This window comes from Buceros rhinoceros, unplaced genomic scaffold (assembly GCF_000710305.1).
Source record: "Buceros rhinoceros silvestris isolate BGI_N320 unplaced genomic scaffold, ASM71030v1 scaffold13737, whole genome shotgun sequence".
Classification (NCBI taxonomy): Eukaryota; Metazoa; Chordata; class Aves; order Bucerotiformes; family Bucerotidae; genus Buceros; species Buceros rhinoceros.
Genome location: NW_010424038.1, coordinates 6,859 through 23,153, shown reverse-complemented (window position 1 = coordinate 23,153; position 16,295 = coordinate 6,859). Strand labels below are relative to the sequence as shown.

Genomic DNA, 16,295 nt, shown 5'->3' with positions numbered 1-16,295 from the left:
CAAATATAGTAAGTCTCCCTGAAACACAGGATGCAAATATGCAGTGAATATGTGTGCTTGCAGCCCAGAAAGCCAACCATATCCTGGGCTGCATCTGAAGAAGTGTGACTGGTGAGTTGAGGGAGTTGGTTCTACTCTTTAATTTTCATTTCTACTCTTGCTTCTTGTGGGACTCTTTCTTCCATGGGACCCCACCTGGAGTGCAGTGTTCAGCTCTAGGGCCTCCTACATGAGAAAGATGCAACGTGTTGGAGCGAGTCCAGAGGAGGGCCATAAAGATAATCAGAGGAGGCCTCTGTGAGTACAGGCTGAGAGAGTTTGGTGGTGTTCAGCCTGGAGAAGAGAAGGCGCTGGACAGACATTATAATGACCTTCCGTTGCTTAAAGGTGACCAGCCTATAGGAAAGATGTGGAGAGACTCTTTACCAGGGAGCGTAGTGATAGAATGTGGAGTAATGTTTTTTAAACTGAAAGAGAGAAAATTTAGGTTACATATTAGGAAGAAATCATTTATTGTGAGGGTGGTGAGACATTGGAGCAGGTTGCTTAGAGAGGTTGTGGATGCCTTCTCCCTGGAGGGGCAAGTTGGATGGGACTTTGAGCAACCTGATCTGGTGGAAGGTGTCTGTGCCCATGGCAAGAGGTTTGGAACTAGATAATTTATAAGTTACCTTCAAATCCACTCTGATTCTGTGATTTTAAAAAAGACAGGAATATGATAATCCCAGAACCCGAAAACTTCTGTGAAAGGGAAGAAAAACCTGTACAAACCTATTTAGCAGCAGTATTGCTGTTCGGAGTTCTCTGACATGCCAAACAAATGTTTCAGTAAGTGTTCTGATCTCAGAGTAACATCAAGAGTCGTTATTTCTAAGGGATTGTGAAGCCAATCTCTAAAGACCTCTGAAGATAGTTATAGTTGCATGAGTCAGACATTGATGACTGAAACCTGCAATTTGCAAAGAGTATTAGGAAGCTTAATTAATTTTATAGTTTAAAATTCTGATTTAATTATCTTGCCTGAACTAAAGACAGTACAAACAAAAAGAACCAGCCAATGGGTTCATGAATCAGAAAATTTGTAATTATAAACCTTTTTCATTCTGTGATAAGTTTTACACAAAAAAGGTGGGTGCTGCACAGCTCCTTTTGTCTATGAATGTGGGGACCTTCCAGCTTTCTGGAGAACCATCACAGGATACTTGATGATCTTGATGCTATTTTCCATCTTAAATGACTCTGTGATTCTGTGAAATGTTTCTGCTTTTATCTCTGTAGGCGCTGGGCTGTATCCTGTACTTGCTCTGCTTTAGGCAACATCCATTTGAAGATGCAGCTAAACTTCGCATAGTCAATGGAAAATATGTCATCCCACAAAATGACACCCGCTATTCTGTGTTTCATGATCTCATTCGTAAGTTTACAATGTTATTTAACTTGCTGTCTTTATTGCTAAATCTTATTAACTACCAGTAGTGCAACACTGTTACCGACATGATGGTGAAAAACATTAACTGCAACAACTTCTTGTTTTATTAAAATTAAGCCATTATTAAAAGCTTGGAAATTTTAAAGGAAACTTCTGGGGTTTTAGTGCTGTCGCCTGACTTGCTTAAGATCTGAATTAGTCCATAGGAACAACTAGGGTTTTGATTTGGTTTTTTTGAATCTGCTTTAGAAATTCTATTTTGTTTAAATTTCAAATAGTTTATTTTTAATTACAGTGCTAGAACTATGTCTCCAACAGTATTAAAGTTACTTCATTATCTGGTTCTGAAGTATGTTCTTTGAAATATTCCTAACCCTAAATGCTGTTTTTTCATGGATTCCTGTTTGACAGTGATATTTAGATACGGATTTAGCAGTTGCTTCGCTCTGTTCACGTTTGATTATTGCACTGGAGCGCACTCAAGTAATTTTTAATATCAGATGGGAGAAAAGCTCTGAATGATTCCTGTTGCATTGTCTAAATGTTCTTTTAGGCTCCACTTTGAAGGTGAATCCAGAGGAGAGATTGTCAATTACTGAACTTGTGAATCAACTGCAGGAAGTTGCAGCAGCTAGAAATGTGAATCCTAAATCTCCCATCACAGAGGTGAAGATGTCTCATAAGCAGTATTATTACTAGGTCTCCTTTCTCTCTTCTCTTATCCAGTGAGCGTGAGTTTCATAACAAATGTCAGAGCAGGTTCCCTGTTCTTTAGGCTTTTGAAAATTTCACACTTGTTAAATTCAGCTGAAGTCAACTGTGTGATCCTACTTGTAGGATCTTTGAAAAGACCTTTTATAAAGCAGAGCTTGCATGACACTGAAGGAAACTGGTTGTAGTTCTTACTGCTTGTTGAAAAACTTCTCGTGATCTTGGATCATTCTTTGATACACAAGTGCTCTGTTTGACATACTGCATTTATTTATAATCGCACAGAAAAATCTAGTATATGAAGGCTCTGCCTACTGAAACCCACTTAGGTGTCTTCTGTTCCATGCTTGATTTGCACAATATTGCAAGTGAATCAGTTACTGTATCTGACCTTCCTGGCTTTCTCCAGAGGTTCAGTATGTGTGTTCTCACCAAGTAAAAGTAATTTACAAAATGTAACAAGTTGGCTAAATTGGCAAGAAAATACTCAGAGTATTATTCTTCTCAGCTCCTGGAACAAAATGGAGGCTATGGAAACAATGCTCAGCCTCGGACATCTGTGACCTCCAATTCACAGAGCTCCAAGCCTGCAGGACAGCTCAACAATATGTACAATGCGGGTAAGTGCAGAAAGAGACATCAACTTTCAGGTTGGCGTGAAAACAATTGCATATGTATATCTTATATGTAGAAAAAAATTCATTTGGGGATTTTAGATATTATGCAAAATTACCAGCAATTTTACATTTATCACTGGTGCTATCCTAGTTTTATTTTTCATGGGATTTGGTTGTATGTTGATATATGCAGATGTGAATTTCTCATTCATTGCTGGGCAAGATAAAATTTGGTTTCCTATGTAAAATGAAACTAAAATGCGTTATTGACCTGTAAAAGTGAGTAAGTTAAAATAAGTGAACTGAAACTTGGTGTAATTGGTGGATACAATAAGCAGTAATGTTTTTAAGAACAAGAGCTGTAGAGAAAGAAGTCTTCAGGTTTTGACAAACTAGTAGAAATAGCTTATTTTAAACCCAAAACTCTGTGATTCAATGAGGCAATGAGATATGAAACTGTCTTGCGTAAAGAGGAGAACCTAAGAGGAGTTTAAATTTAAACTGTTTAAAAAAACCCCCAACCTTCCAAAGTGGGTCCTTGTTGCTTTGTGGCAGAGGAAAACAATACCTGTCCTGAGTTTGTGCACAGTATTGCATCTGTTTAACAAACTGACAGTTGTCTTTGCTTTCCAAGAACTACTTATGATTAGGTATGTTACAGCAACCATCTTGTGGCTTTTAGTATAACTTTGTGCTAAAATAGGTTTGGTGTCTAATGGTTAAGGTAATCTGATAAACACAGAAGCAATTGCAGAGATTTTGACTGCAGTCCACAGTAGTTTGTTAATGGTAAGGAGTTGCTGACCTGACATGTATTTATTTTAGCCTGTGAAAAGCCTGTATGAGGAAGAAATACTTTCCTAAGCATCTGGGGTTCACCTCTCCCTCCTTCTCCTCAAAAAGACTTTTGACCCCTTCATGATAGTTTGAAGTGCATCTGCCAGAGTGATCATAATCTGAAGCTATTTAATTTTGTCACTTCCAAAACACTAATGTCTGACAGCCTCAGAAGGAAAAAGCAGTAGTCTAAACTAAGCTTAATGGCTGTCAAACCAGGACTTGCAGAACTGGCCATAGCCGATACTGCCTTGAGCCTGGCTAATTATGGGAGGATTGTGCAGGGAGAGCTTGAGGGGGTGGCTGCACCACAGCAACGATGAGGAGGAGGAGTTGTGGTTCCAGCTGAGCAAAAGCTAGCAGTACTAAATTGAGTCAACAAAAAACATATCTCCAAAACAACGCAATTCTGTAAAGACAGATAATCCAGAGTTCAAAAGCAAATGATAGGCTTATTTGCATCTAATTTGTTATTAAAAGTCAATTTCTGCACCCATCTTGTCATCTGTTGTATGTGAATATGGAACATTTTAATTAAAATAGAAGATATGAAGGGAATATTTTATATTCAATTTTCCTTCCCTCTTGGTATTTCTTGCTTGATACTACTTTTACTGAGACAAAGGATATTAATGTTCCAGGGAAATTTTTTTAATTGGTTAATATTTATTGCAGTAGTGTTATCTATATATTAATTTATGTGGAAGAATCCAGCTTTCTAATAGGATTATAATCAAAAGGCTGTCTGGCCATCTGTTCTGTGCAAGTACTGTTTGTTGTATACAATCATATTAGCAGGGATGTTGTGCTTTAAAGTAACTTAAATATGCCACCAGCTTTTGAAGCTCTGCATTAAGATGTCTCCACTGTAGATTGGCTAATGATAAGCTGACACTGATGCTAATAAAAGACAGTGTTTTGCTGCACTGGCAGTATGAAATAAATGCTTTACTTTTGGAATTTTTTTGCCTTGTTTGCTCTGAAATGCAAACAGTCAATTAAACAATGTGTTACATAGTTTCTAGTACCTCCTGACTGCAGGAAGGTTTTTTTTTGCATAGGTCATAGTTAAGGAGAACTTTAGAACTGTGAGCCTTACCACAATGCATAGCCTGTATGTGCATTTACTTCCAGCTTTGTAGGCAACTTGCTTTAGTATGGATCCTGTTCCACGATATGACTTAAAGTACAATTATTTTTATTTGACTACTCTAGGCCTGACTGTTGCAGAATGTGACCAGACTTATGGAGGGTTCTTTGATATTCTGAGGGGTGGAACAGAGCGATTCTTCACTAATATTAAGGATACATCTTCTAAAGTTATCCAGTCTGTGGCCAAGTGAGTAAAAATAAAATAAAAATTTTAAATTGTGCTGTTAAGAGTTCTAAATGAAAATTCAGGAGCTTACTCCAGAAACAGTCGAATTCAGCATACTTTTCCAAGTATGATCTCTAATAGCTGGGAGCTAGCCCTGTTATTTTGTCTTAATAGAATTAATACAACTTACTATTAATACAGAGGTTACTTTAGCAATCGTATACTAGAAATGAGAATGCTGGGGACAAAAGCCTGTCTGTAAATACTACTTTCCCTGCTGTACTTTAGGTAGTGAAAGCTTGGGAGAGGTGAACAGGTGAGGGCTGGAGCAGGGCAGAGAGCTGTGGAATAGGATTATCATGCTCCAGAATGAATGAATTAGATGAGTGGATAGGGCCTTCATGGATAAGAGAGGAAGAAAAAAAGATGGAGTGATGAAAGGTACAAATAAAGAGAATGGAGTTGAGAAGAAAAACTGCAGGGAAGTAGTGTATGAGCTCTTCAGTTACTTTTCAGGTGGAATCTTTTGCCCTCAGGACAAAGTGAGAGAACCTGCACCGTTTGTCTCCTTTGCCTTGCATTACATGGAAGAATACTCTCCTGTTTGATGTATGTGTTCTCAGATACCTAGTATGTGGTGATTTTCTTACCAGATTTTCGGTCTCATTACGAATATGATCTATATGATCAATACTGATCAATCTGTATGATTCATACATTGACTCATAATAGAATTTTATGCAGTGTAAAAGGTTTTTTTTAATTCTAGGAAGGGCAGGTAAGTTCTACCAAATACCAAGGCTGAACTAGAGCCTCCTAAGGAGTACTGAACCTAGTCCTTCACTAGGTAGCGTTTGTGGTCTTTTAATTGGGATACTGCATTGCGGCTTCTGAAGTCGCATCTGTTGCTTGCAACGTGTTTTTCTTCACTGATTGTAATCTGTGCATAGTGCTGCTCTAAAAATATTTGTGAAGGTCAGGTAAGTTCTGATCTGTAGATCTTGCACCTCTGTAGTCACTTCAAGTGCATTTTTAGCTGTTTGCTCTTGCATTTAGTCTGTTTAAACTTGCTACGCATGTCTTAGGAAGGCCAGGTCCTTTATTTTTTAAAGGTTGCAAAAGCTATGCAGCTTTGGTTTGTCCTTAAACTTTCTACAGAAGCAAATGGCACAGGATCAAACTTTTCACCCTGGGGAAACCACACTGACTGAAGCAAAGAGAGGGAGGTGTACAGGGGGGAATGAACTGTTGCATGATGGAAAGCGCTGACTTGTTAGTGGCTTAGCAGAACTGTAGGAATTCCGTGTGTGAACCAACATGACGAGCTACAAGTTTCAAGCAACTGCTTTCCGTTTTATTTCTTTTCACATGCTGTCTTGCAGGCCTGAGTTCTTTACCTCCTTGTACCTGCTACCTTCTGTGGAACTAGTCTTCCTTTCCCCTATTGTTCAGTTCTACTTCATTCCTTTTTGTGGTATCTTTTTAAATGAAATCTACTAAGTGGTAAAACATGGAAGTATTATGCAGATTCCTTGCCTTTGACCACTCTACTATTTATAAAACTGAGGGTACTTAATTCCTTGCCTTATTCTGCCAGTTTTGTTTAGACTGAAGTCTCACACTGGAGAAACTACTTTTCTTCCTTTGATGCTTAAATTCTACTCTACCTTCGATAAAGGTGTGGTAGCCCTACCTTCCCATGCCTGAGTTCCTGTATTAGATCTTATTGTGATGCTGTATTAATTGTACACTACAAGCTTCTGGAGTACTCCTGCACTTTGTCTTCTTGTGCTCTTTTCTCCACGTGACTTCTTGAATTGTGGTGTCTCTATCAGTCTCTTATGTTTGAAGAAGTTTTCTCTTCCTGTTCTTGCAAGGGTTTTCTTCCTTAAAGGTTACTGGAAATTTATTTATTAAATTTTGTCTTGTGCCATTTTTCCCTTTTCTAGTGGTGGATTAGGACTGTCCAAAATTGACTTTTTAATATGGAGTGGCTTATGCCATGCTGCACCTTACTCCTATTTCTCCTGCCTTACAGGTGTGTGTGGCTTTCTGCTTTATGTAATCTCCTTTGGTTCCGTAAGTGTAGTGTGCAAGGAATAAAACAGTAACTGTACATCCAGCCACATCTGCAGAAACTCATGTGTCAGCTTCTGAAGTACAGGGTAGTGAGTACTGTCTGAAAAGATGCTCTTCAGTTTACTTGCTTTTCTCTACAGTTGTTTGTTGATTATGGTGACTCTGTTCTGTGGCTGAACTATACACTTGGCACGTCAGTTAGAATCCCTTTTTTGACAAAAATGGGGAAGTATGATTGAGATGAAATCTGAGGCTCTCGAGTCCTGCAAAGAGCCCCATGGCAGGATCAGGCCTTAAATTTGTGTGGGACATAAGGAACTGTTGGGATCCTCTAAACTGTTTCAAACCTTACCTGCCGTGACTATTTACTTTGTGGTAGAGTTTGAGCCTCCGTCAGGACTGCAAGTGCTGTTGGAGACGTTTTAGTGCATGTCTTGTGGAACTTACTAAATATTAGCCAAAGAAAAGCTCCATTACTTTTACATCTTATTTGTATTAATTTCAAAAAGTCACATGTGGATATTCACTAGAATTGAGTAGCTTGTGAATGTAATTATTTGGACTGGTTTTAGTTTGTAGCTTTTAATAGGTGGGAGTTTTGTAATACCCAAATTATGTACACAAGCCACAGGCCTTTTCTGGCTAATGGAGGATACAGCACTTCTATTGGGCTGTGATGGCTTGACAGGGGATTGCCAGAGAGTGAATGTAAAGTCCCAAGATTATCAGGAGGAGGTTAGTCCTTCACAGCTGTTTGGAATAGGCCAATTGAATAAGGGGTTATATTTAGGTGACTTGTGCAGATCGCCTCTGTTGACAGAGCATGTGAGACTGACAGATTTTTGTTGAGGTTCTGCACTGACATAAACAGATCTTGCTTTTATGGAAGACCCTCTGTCTTCATACATCTGTCTTTTTGTTTTCTTGTGTTGTCTAAGTGAACTTCTGTTGCTCCGTGGTCTCTCAGGTAACTATAAACTACACTGGTCTCGGAAGTGAGAGAAAAAGAGGGAATGCATCAACTACGTAATTATGCTAGTAAGAATCAAATACTTCAATATTTGTTTTCCAGGTAATATTTAATCAATATGGAAAGAGAAACTCTTTCCACAGTGTTCTGTAGTGGCCCTTAGTTCTGTAACTTTCATTCCTTGATAAATCTCTAATGTATTTAGAATCTTAGCTGTGTTTAACAGTTCACTGAAAAGACAAAACATAAGTTAATGCTTAATATTATGCAGGACCTAAGGTAGAGTCAGGTTCTTTAGCATTTAACATTCCATGTGCTGCTGAGAGCTACCACCATTGGTCTTGTGTTTTCTTAAACTATGCTTTAACCAAGCTGAAGTGTTAACTCTTTGTTTGCATCTATTACGGGACATATCTGTTTCTGTCATGGTCATTCTCTGTCTTTACAAACTTGTTTTGTGGCTATAGCCAATAACCATCAGGGATGTGAGAATATCTCTTCTACTGTTGCATCCTTGACTGCCTTTCCAAAACCCTTCAGCCAAGCTGAGGAGGAGAGATTCTGGTCAAACTGAAATGTCTCTTCCTTGTTGTGCGTTTTACTCACCACACTTAAGTGCTCCTCATGTTTGAGTCTGTCATCTCATTAGATAGTCTCTCTCCTTCCTACATGTCATTGCTTTTCTGAATTGTGGAGTTATTTCCTTTATCTGCAGACAGATGAAGGTCTAAGGATTAATCCAGACTACAGTGTAAGAGTTAGTGTTTTGTAGTTGCCACAGAAAAAGTTAGTTTTTTCTTCTCTCCCATAGCTGCTTTTATCTTAATTCAATTTTTCATCACTTGTTATCCTAATAAGTAATAAAGTTTGAAAACTGAAACACATGTCACTAGGATCAGGAGAGTGATTGAGGGCCATCTGGATTGTCCCTTAGACCACCTCTCTTGCAGATGTTGGGCCATTGCAGATTTGGGTCAGGCAGAAGCAGTTTACACGCTACGTGAGAGAGAACACAGAGGTTCAGCCTTCTATTGATAGAAGCTGACCTAAAAGAAAATTACTAGGTTGTATACACACTTCAAGCAGGTATGCACTGCTCTGAAGCGGCCTGATATGGCAGAGCAGCGTCTGCGTACAAGGGAACTTAATTCCAGCAGATTTATCTACGTGTGCCTGGTAATGCAGTCTGCAGCCCTGCAGCCTCAACATACCTCTGTTCAGCTCGTCCATGTTGCTTGTGATGCTGCTGTGCCCTTGATCAGCTTTTATGTTTATTAAGCTCTACATCCATGCAGGTTACAGATGCCCTGTGTGTGTTTCAAGTGTCTCATCTTCACTGGTATTGAAAACAGCTTGCAAAATTCATGATTTTTGTTTTGTCAGACCGGTATCTTGCACCGAAGAGATTATGATCCAGTAATCTAGGGGACAGTAAGCTGCCTTCTACTGTTAGCTTTCTTTGCTTCTAAGGCAATTGTTTCTGGGGCATTAATGTTTTATTTCATGGATCTTTGTATTGCAGTAGATAGTTGAATGACTCAGTTTTATGAAGCAAAACTGAGTGGCAACAGAGCTATGTGGATTTCAGTGCTGCATTTCTTCCTGGCTTTTAAAAAATAAACTGCGAAAATTGTGGTGATTAGCTCATGAATAGATGTTTTTCTGCTCTCTTGAGTGTAGAGATGTCTGGTAATTGTTTTAAATTTAGTTTACTGGAATGATCCTTTAATATTAGTTACGGCAGCTGTTCTCTGGCAAGACTAATAGTGCCAGCTACTTGGAGAGTGAAAAGTTTTTAACATCTAATTAAAACTTCTTATTTTGTTTAGCTATTTATTCTGAAAAATGAGAATCATCTTATTTGCCACATTTCCCACTAAACTTTTCACTAAAAAGCCCTGAAGTAGTCTGGTGTCATCAGAAAAGTGATTAAGTATTGATGTCATAACATCCTTTCCTGTTCAGCTTAATTAAAGCATTGATGCTGAGTTTTTCATATGGATCACAAGCCTGAAAACCTCTGTGCAGTCTCTTAATTTGTTTGCCTGTTCTTCTGCTCTTACCGCCTGTCAGCAACATTGCTATGTAAATGAAATCTCTGCTGTTAACATAAAGGAAAGACTGTATTCCTGATCTTGAAATGTGTACTAATGCTTACCAGTGTGAAGAGGAAGTGTTTTTTCACTTTCCTGCTGTTTAAAAGAATCTCAGTTACCAGTCTGACGTGAAGTACTCTGCTAACACCAGAGTACCTTGCGTTCAAGTCTTACTGCTGAAATAGCTCAGACATCTTAAGTCAAAGTTCAAAGAATAGTAATTCAAGGATAAGGTCATATGCTCCAGGAGCCTTGTGCTGATTTTGCAGTTTAGCAGCTACATTTTAATTAAGACAGCACAAACCTTCTGAAGCTTTTTCAGTTGTAACAGGCATGGAGATCTTTTCCTGCAAAACAGCAAGCTTTGGGTTGGCTGAGCTCTGTTGTTGACATCCAAGCTGCACTACTTCAGCAATGTATATATGGTGAGACCCATCCTCCTAGTAATAGGACACTTTTCATTTACACAAATGTAAAAAGCAAAGCTGAATTTAGTGATGTTGCTAGTAAGAAGTCAATTCAGAAAGTGTTCCAAAAGGAGAATGTGTGAGGACTGTTATTCTTTTGCTTTTAATACATCTGTGCTTCTGAGTTGCTGCTTAACCTCAATGTTAACAGCATTGAAGAGATAATGCTTCTTTGTTCTCAGGCTATTGTATTAGGTAGTTCTTTATATCAAAAGAAGTTGGATCTAAATTAAAAAAAAAATCACTGGGAGAGTGTATTTCAGAAGACTGCTCTTTAAAACTGTGCACAACTGTTCAAGAAAGAGATGAGTAATGATTAATGCCATGCTCAGAATGGGACTTTTGGAAGTGAATTTTTTGAGAAATAATTTAAATGAAGGAAGAGAGTCAGTTACCTTCTATTTATATTGAATCCAGAAATGGGGCAGCATGGCCATGTGGGCCAGATAGTAACATGACAATTACATGATTTAAAGTGTAATGTTTCAACAGTCTTTGTTTTAAGCACTATGACATCTTCCATTAGAGATGTCACTGCATCCTCATTAGGCTTTCAAACTGATACCTACAATTAAAGTTGGTCGGTAAGAGCAGGGATTAGAGGAATGAGTTAAACATTGAAAGCATCTGTACAAAATCCTCAGAGATGGGGGATCAACAGATGTGAATGAGTAACTGTTCAAATACAAGGTCTATTGTGAGAACTCTATTCTGGAAACCTTGAAGTGTGAGGTAACAAGCCTCAGATGGAAGAAATGAAACATTCTTGGTGGTAGGTGTAGCCTGAGATGCCTGGGTTTTAGAATTATGGCTTGAATGGTTCTATTGCCCAATATTAACTCCAATGTGTTCCGTTTCAGTTACGCAAAAGGAGACCTGGATATATCATACATCACTTCCAGAATTGCTGGTACGGTATCTATGTCTGTCTTAATAATTTCTGATTGTTCTTAATATATGGAAAAAGTGACTACATCACCTGGTGTTTGTTCTTCTGTCTTCAGTAATGTCATTTCCAGCTGAAGGTGTAGAATCTGCCATCAAAAATAACATAGAAGATGTGCGGTTATGTCTGGACTCTAAACATCCTGGTCACTACGCTGTGTACAATCTCTCTACAAGAACATACAGGCCTTCAAGATTCCATAACAGGGTGTGTATAGTTTTTCTCTATTTCTATAAAAGGTCTTTCAACACAATGGCTTGATTGTATCTTCAGCTTTTTATTGTGAAATACGTTAAAGGAGGCTGCGTAATCCAAAAGATGATTAAAGAAAATAAGCGTAAAATTAAGGTTGAAGAGTAACCTGTATTCTACTTGTCTTTGCTTTCAGTCCAAATTTAACTGATTAAAAACCAATCTTTAATCTTATGGACTAAAGCCTGTGTTTTCTAGGCTATAGAGTTATATGGGTTCTAGGTTATATGTCTAGGCTATATAGGTTTGAAAACCTATATAGGTGTCTTACATGTTTCAGATTTGTATAGGGAATACTTAACATAATTAAAAATCTTATTAAATTTTAAATCTCTCCTACATTCAGAGGTTTTCTTTAACCAAAGGGAGCATTCCTTTGGCAACTGATTTGCACAACTTTTTTACTGGATTTTGTTCTTGTCCAGCTACATACCATTTGACTCCTGTATGGCTCAGTGCGAGCTGACTGCTAGCACCTGGATGCCTGATGCTAATGCCTGAAATACTGGTATAGCTTAGTGAATGGTAGTTTGCAAGTCTTGTCTGCCGGGTGTGAGTCCTTCTTGGAATAGGTTAAATAGGGTGTGGAGTCTCCATGATTCTGCTAATGATCAGAGCATTTTGAGTTTAAAACATAGCCAATAGAAAAGAAGGTAGTGTTGTATGGTATTCATCTTGTAACAAAAGTAGTGTTTGACCAGAAAGTAATTTTAAAAGTCAGTTCTTTTTGCTTTTTTTGATACACGTGCTTTTCTAGGCTATTTTCTAGTTTGTAGCTGTAATGCTGTTATTCTTTCACTGCTACTGTAATATTTGAATGTACTAGAGCCCACTTTGAATCCTGTGAACAGGAATATAAAGGAACTGCTTGCCTTAGCTTTTATTTGTTCAGTAGTGACTTTGTGTAAGCTTTAATTAACAAAAGAAGGTTCAATTTAAATCTCTCACAAAGTGACACCTAATGTAACTGCCCTTTCTTTTAATGAAACTACTAGAATACAGTGAAAAGTTGTAGGAGACCTTTTATGTCAGACGGTTTCTTTCAGCTTTGTTTCCTGAGCTTGGTGCAAAAACAATCTCATTGAGAGTTTTTTGTGATACTAAGTCAGTTCAGATAATTCATCCTAGAGTAACTGTTGAACTCGTTAATGTATGTAAGGAAACATGTTGCTGATAGCAAAATTTGGTTTTCCATGTTCAGCAATTATGATCCTGGATAAACAGAAGTAGAAGAAGCTTGCTTTTTAAGTTGTTTCCTTGGTTCTAGCAAAACATCTACATGCAGAACAACATGCATTCTTACTGGACAGCTGATTTTAAGAATGTAGACTCTTAGCAGTGAAGCTGATTATTCGGTAGTGTCTTGTAGTACTAATTGAAGAAGGAATATTACTTAACTGTTGAGGCTCTATGAATAAAAGACAAATGTAAAAGCAAACCAAGTATTTCTGGGTTTTTGGCTTAAGATGTGCACAAATCGAGTTGAAGTGTGTTTTACTTTATTCCTTGCTGTAAGAAGATTTCAGATAGTAATCTGAGTTGTTGATACTTCTAGTGCAGCAGACTGTAGACAGGACTGGAGTTCTATTGCAATTCATCTTATAAACTGGTGCTTATACTGCGTGAGCAGTGAGACTACTTTTCTTGAGTATCTTGCTTAATTTGAACATGAGGATGGCATTAAAGTGTAAAATTCCCTCTTACATACGCTATATGTAGTGTGTGTATATATATGCTTTTGTGTAAGCTTTTTACATAGCTTATGCTATGCAAATGTGTGTGACAGTGTGTCTCTGTCATTGCAGGTTTCTGAATGTGGCTGGCCAGCAAGACGAGTACCAAATCTTCAGAATCTTTATAGTATATGCAAGAATATGCATTTATGGCTGAAACAAGACCAGAAAAATGTTTGCATTGTGCACTGCCTTGTAAGAAATTGGTTGAAATCTGAAGTGCTTTGCTCAAATCCAGTGGTAGTATCCACTCAGTTTGTGATATGACTGGCTTTGTTTACTGTGAGGCTTGGTGGCAATTCCATCCTGCTGTCTTTAGGAAAGTTACTTGCATAAGTTTTCTCTGCAGGCAAACTAATAGGGTAATGTAGCCCCTGCTTACTTACAGCATGGAAAGCAGTGTGTAGGAGGGATTTAGACAAAGTAGTCTTTCGGAGAAAGAATCTGCTGTACTATTTCAGTGTTTGCCCTGTATTTTTGTTCTTGTTTTCTGAGGGACAGCTGAGTATACACTGCATTTCTCTCTGCTGCCTATTTAGCATGTAATCTGTATCTGTAGAATTGCAGAAACTGACTATGAGACTTCTGGTGGAACTTGCTTTTTTGCTGGCAGCTGATGGCTATGTAACTTTCACAGTTCTCTTTTGTATTCTTAACCTTGATATAACCTCCAAAAGCCGTAAAACTCTTGATAAGAGCTACCTCCTGTCAAACACCAGAGGAAAATCAATTTAAGGAATAGTTACTATGTTGAAGATTTAAAAACATGAGGATACTGTTATGTTTGTGTAAGAGAATTTTGACATGCTTATTTTCCTGCATAGTGCTCCTTGTAAAGGTAAAGGTGCAAGTGCCTCTAGGTGGTTGAGATTCAGAACCAGGCAGGGCTTTGCAGTCTCTTGACCTTTACTGTACAGGTTTGCAATAATGCAGTTAATTGTTATATTTTAATATTGTAATTTGAGTGATCCATTTGAGAACAAGCAGTGAAAACAAGGCTTAATGGCAGCTCCCTGCTTCAGCTACAGTTAAGTCTTTCTGGATAAGCAATGACTGGAATCTGTTTTTAATTGGCATCCTGTTCTGTTGATACTGCAAGACTGTAGTCCATATGCCAGAGGCTGAAGTAACTCCTGGACACCTGCAGTAACGCTTTGCTGTGTCTAATTATTTGGGGCCATGCAGTGATGGTCATCCTTGAAAACTTGCACGGCTTTAAGAAGGTGTGAGTACGAGACCATCTTGGTGGAATTTAATGGCAAAGATGTGCAACTGGGTATGCTGCAGCTCTTTAAATGTGCTTAAGTGTTCCTTCAGCTGTATTTGACCTGTGTTTAAATGAACAAAGTTAAGATTATACACACACTAGGAAAAGTTATGTTTATTTTATGAAGGTTATTTCTTTTCAAAGTAGTTTAAACACAAAACTCTTCTTGCTTTTTGAGGTTTTGGGACAAAACTTATGCTCAATCTGGCTTTTTCCAGTCATTGTTTTTTTTAGTGCCTTAATGATTGTTTATACCTGAGGATTGATTATTTTTGTAGCCAAGATCTATCAACCTTGTAAAAACATACAAGGAAAAATTCAAATGCTTACTGTCTTGTCTCTGTATGGGAGTCTTCTCCTTTGCTCCCATTCTGCAACTTAGCAAGCTTTGTTCTCAAGTACAAGGTTCTGTCATCAGGCTTGTTAACTAATGAATAAGATATTCTTCATTTTGAGTGCTGTATTTCTGATTGTAGAGTGGTCTTTAAAGTTTTGCAAAAGCGTTCTCTGACTTCGTGCCACATCTGCAAAGAGTTTGCTGTGGCTTGCTTGCTGACCTTTCTGTACAATGATTTTTCTCCCTTTGTCTTAGTGTGATGTTTAATTTGGAAGTGGCTTTGTAATGCAAGTGTACATACATCATTGCTTGACATGTGGATCAGTGTTTCATTTTTCCCTTGTATTCACTAATGTGTTGTCTTAAGTGTAGGCATCTCAGGGTAGGGACCATGTTTTTGTTCCATTTGTGTGAAATTTAACTCAAAGGCAGGGTCCAGCCCATAGAACCATAAATTAATTTAGTTTAGTGACTTCTGGAAATCACTGAGCTTGCAAGTTACACCATTAACAATACTGATTTGCTGAACTGCTTTTTAAAAATATGGCTCTTAAGGTGCCGGATCTGAGTAATGGTTTGAATAGAAGCCTGGTTTTGAAGGAAATGGCCTGTTAAAACAAATCGAGGAAAAACATTTCCTTCTCCATTTCCACACTCCCATGCCAAATGACTACCAAAAAAATCTGCCTCATGTTGCTAGCAAAAAAACTTGAGAGATCCTATTCTATCAACCATTACCTCTTCTGAATCCTTAGTCTTTTATACTACAGGGATGAATCTGGGATGTGTGTTGCCATGGTCCCTGTAGAAAGAGGATCAGTTTTAATTGCCACCTCTTAGTTTTGTGGCAGGCTCTTAATCTCAGGTGATTTTAGTCAGAAGACTAAGTTTAGTTCTTCTGGATCTAAGGACTTGACTTGCAGCAGAAGTCCACATTGATCAGCCAAAATAGCACTGGGGTTTCAGATAGCAGCCAGGAAACAAACTTAAAAATGGATATTAGCGACAGTAACGTAATAAAACTCAGCTGAAAATTTCAAACAGTGTTAAGCTAAAGCAATTATTCATGTTTCAGCAATCGGATACTATACAGTATCTTTTGTGTTTGGTAATCAAATTTAAACATTTCAGATAGAAATTTCAAATCGAATGATTCAGCTAGACCTTGGACTTCATTACATGAAGGAATTAGCATATTCAGTAACTTCTGTAATGGTTTTTTCACTAGGTTTAATA

General features: G+C 38.0%; 1 protein-coding gene across 1 annotated transcript in view; it reads left to right on the top strand.

Annotated features, from left to right (window-relative positions):
* Positions 1-1,278: 1,278 nt before the first annotated feature.
* The window catches only part of LOC104497392 (cyclin-G-associated kinase-like), a gene marked incomplete at its 5' end in the record, with an annotated part of 21,235 nt that continues 6,218 nt past the window's right edge, over positions 1,279-16,295 (top strand). The window contains 7 exons of the mRNA XM_010140636.1: positions 1,279-1,414; positions 1,983-2,095; positions 2,649-2,760; positions 4,810-4,933; positions 11,385-11,434; positions 11,529-11,677; positions 13,528-13,649. Coding sequence (XP_010138938.1) covers positions 1,279-1,414; positions 1,983-2,095; positions 2,649-2,760; positions 4,810-4,933; positions 11,385-11,434; positions 11,529-11,677; positions 13,528-13,649 — 806 coding nt within the window. The remainder of the gene's footprint in view (positions 1,415-1,982; positions 2,096-2,648; positions 2,761-4,809; positions 4,934-11,384; positions 11,435-11,528; positions 11,678-13,527; positions 13,650-16,295) is intronic.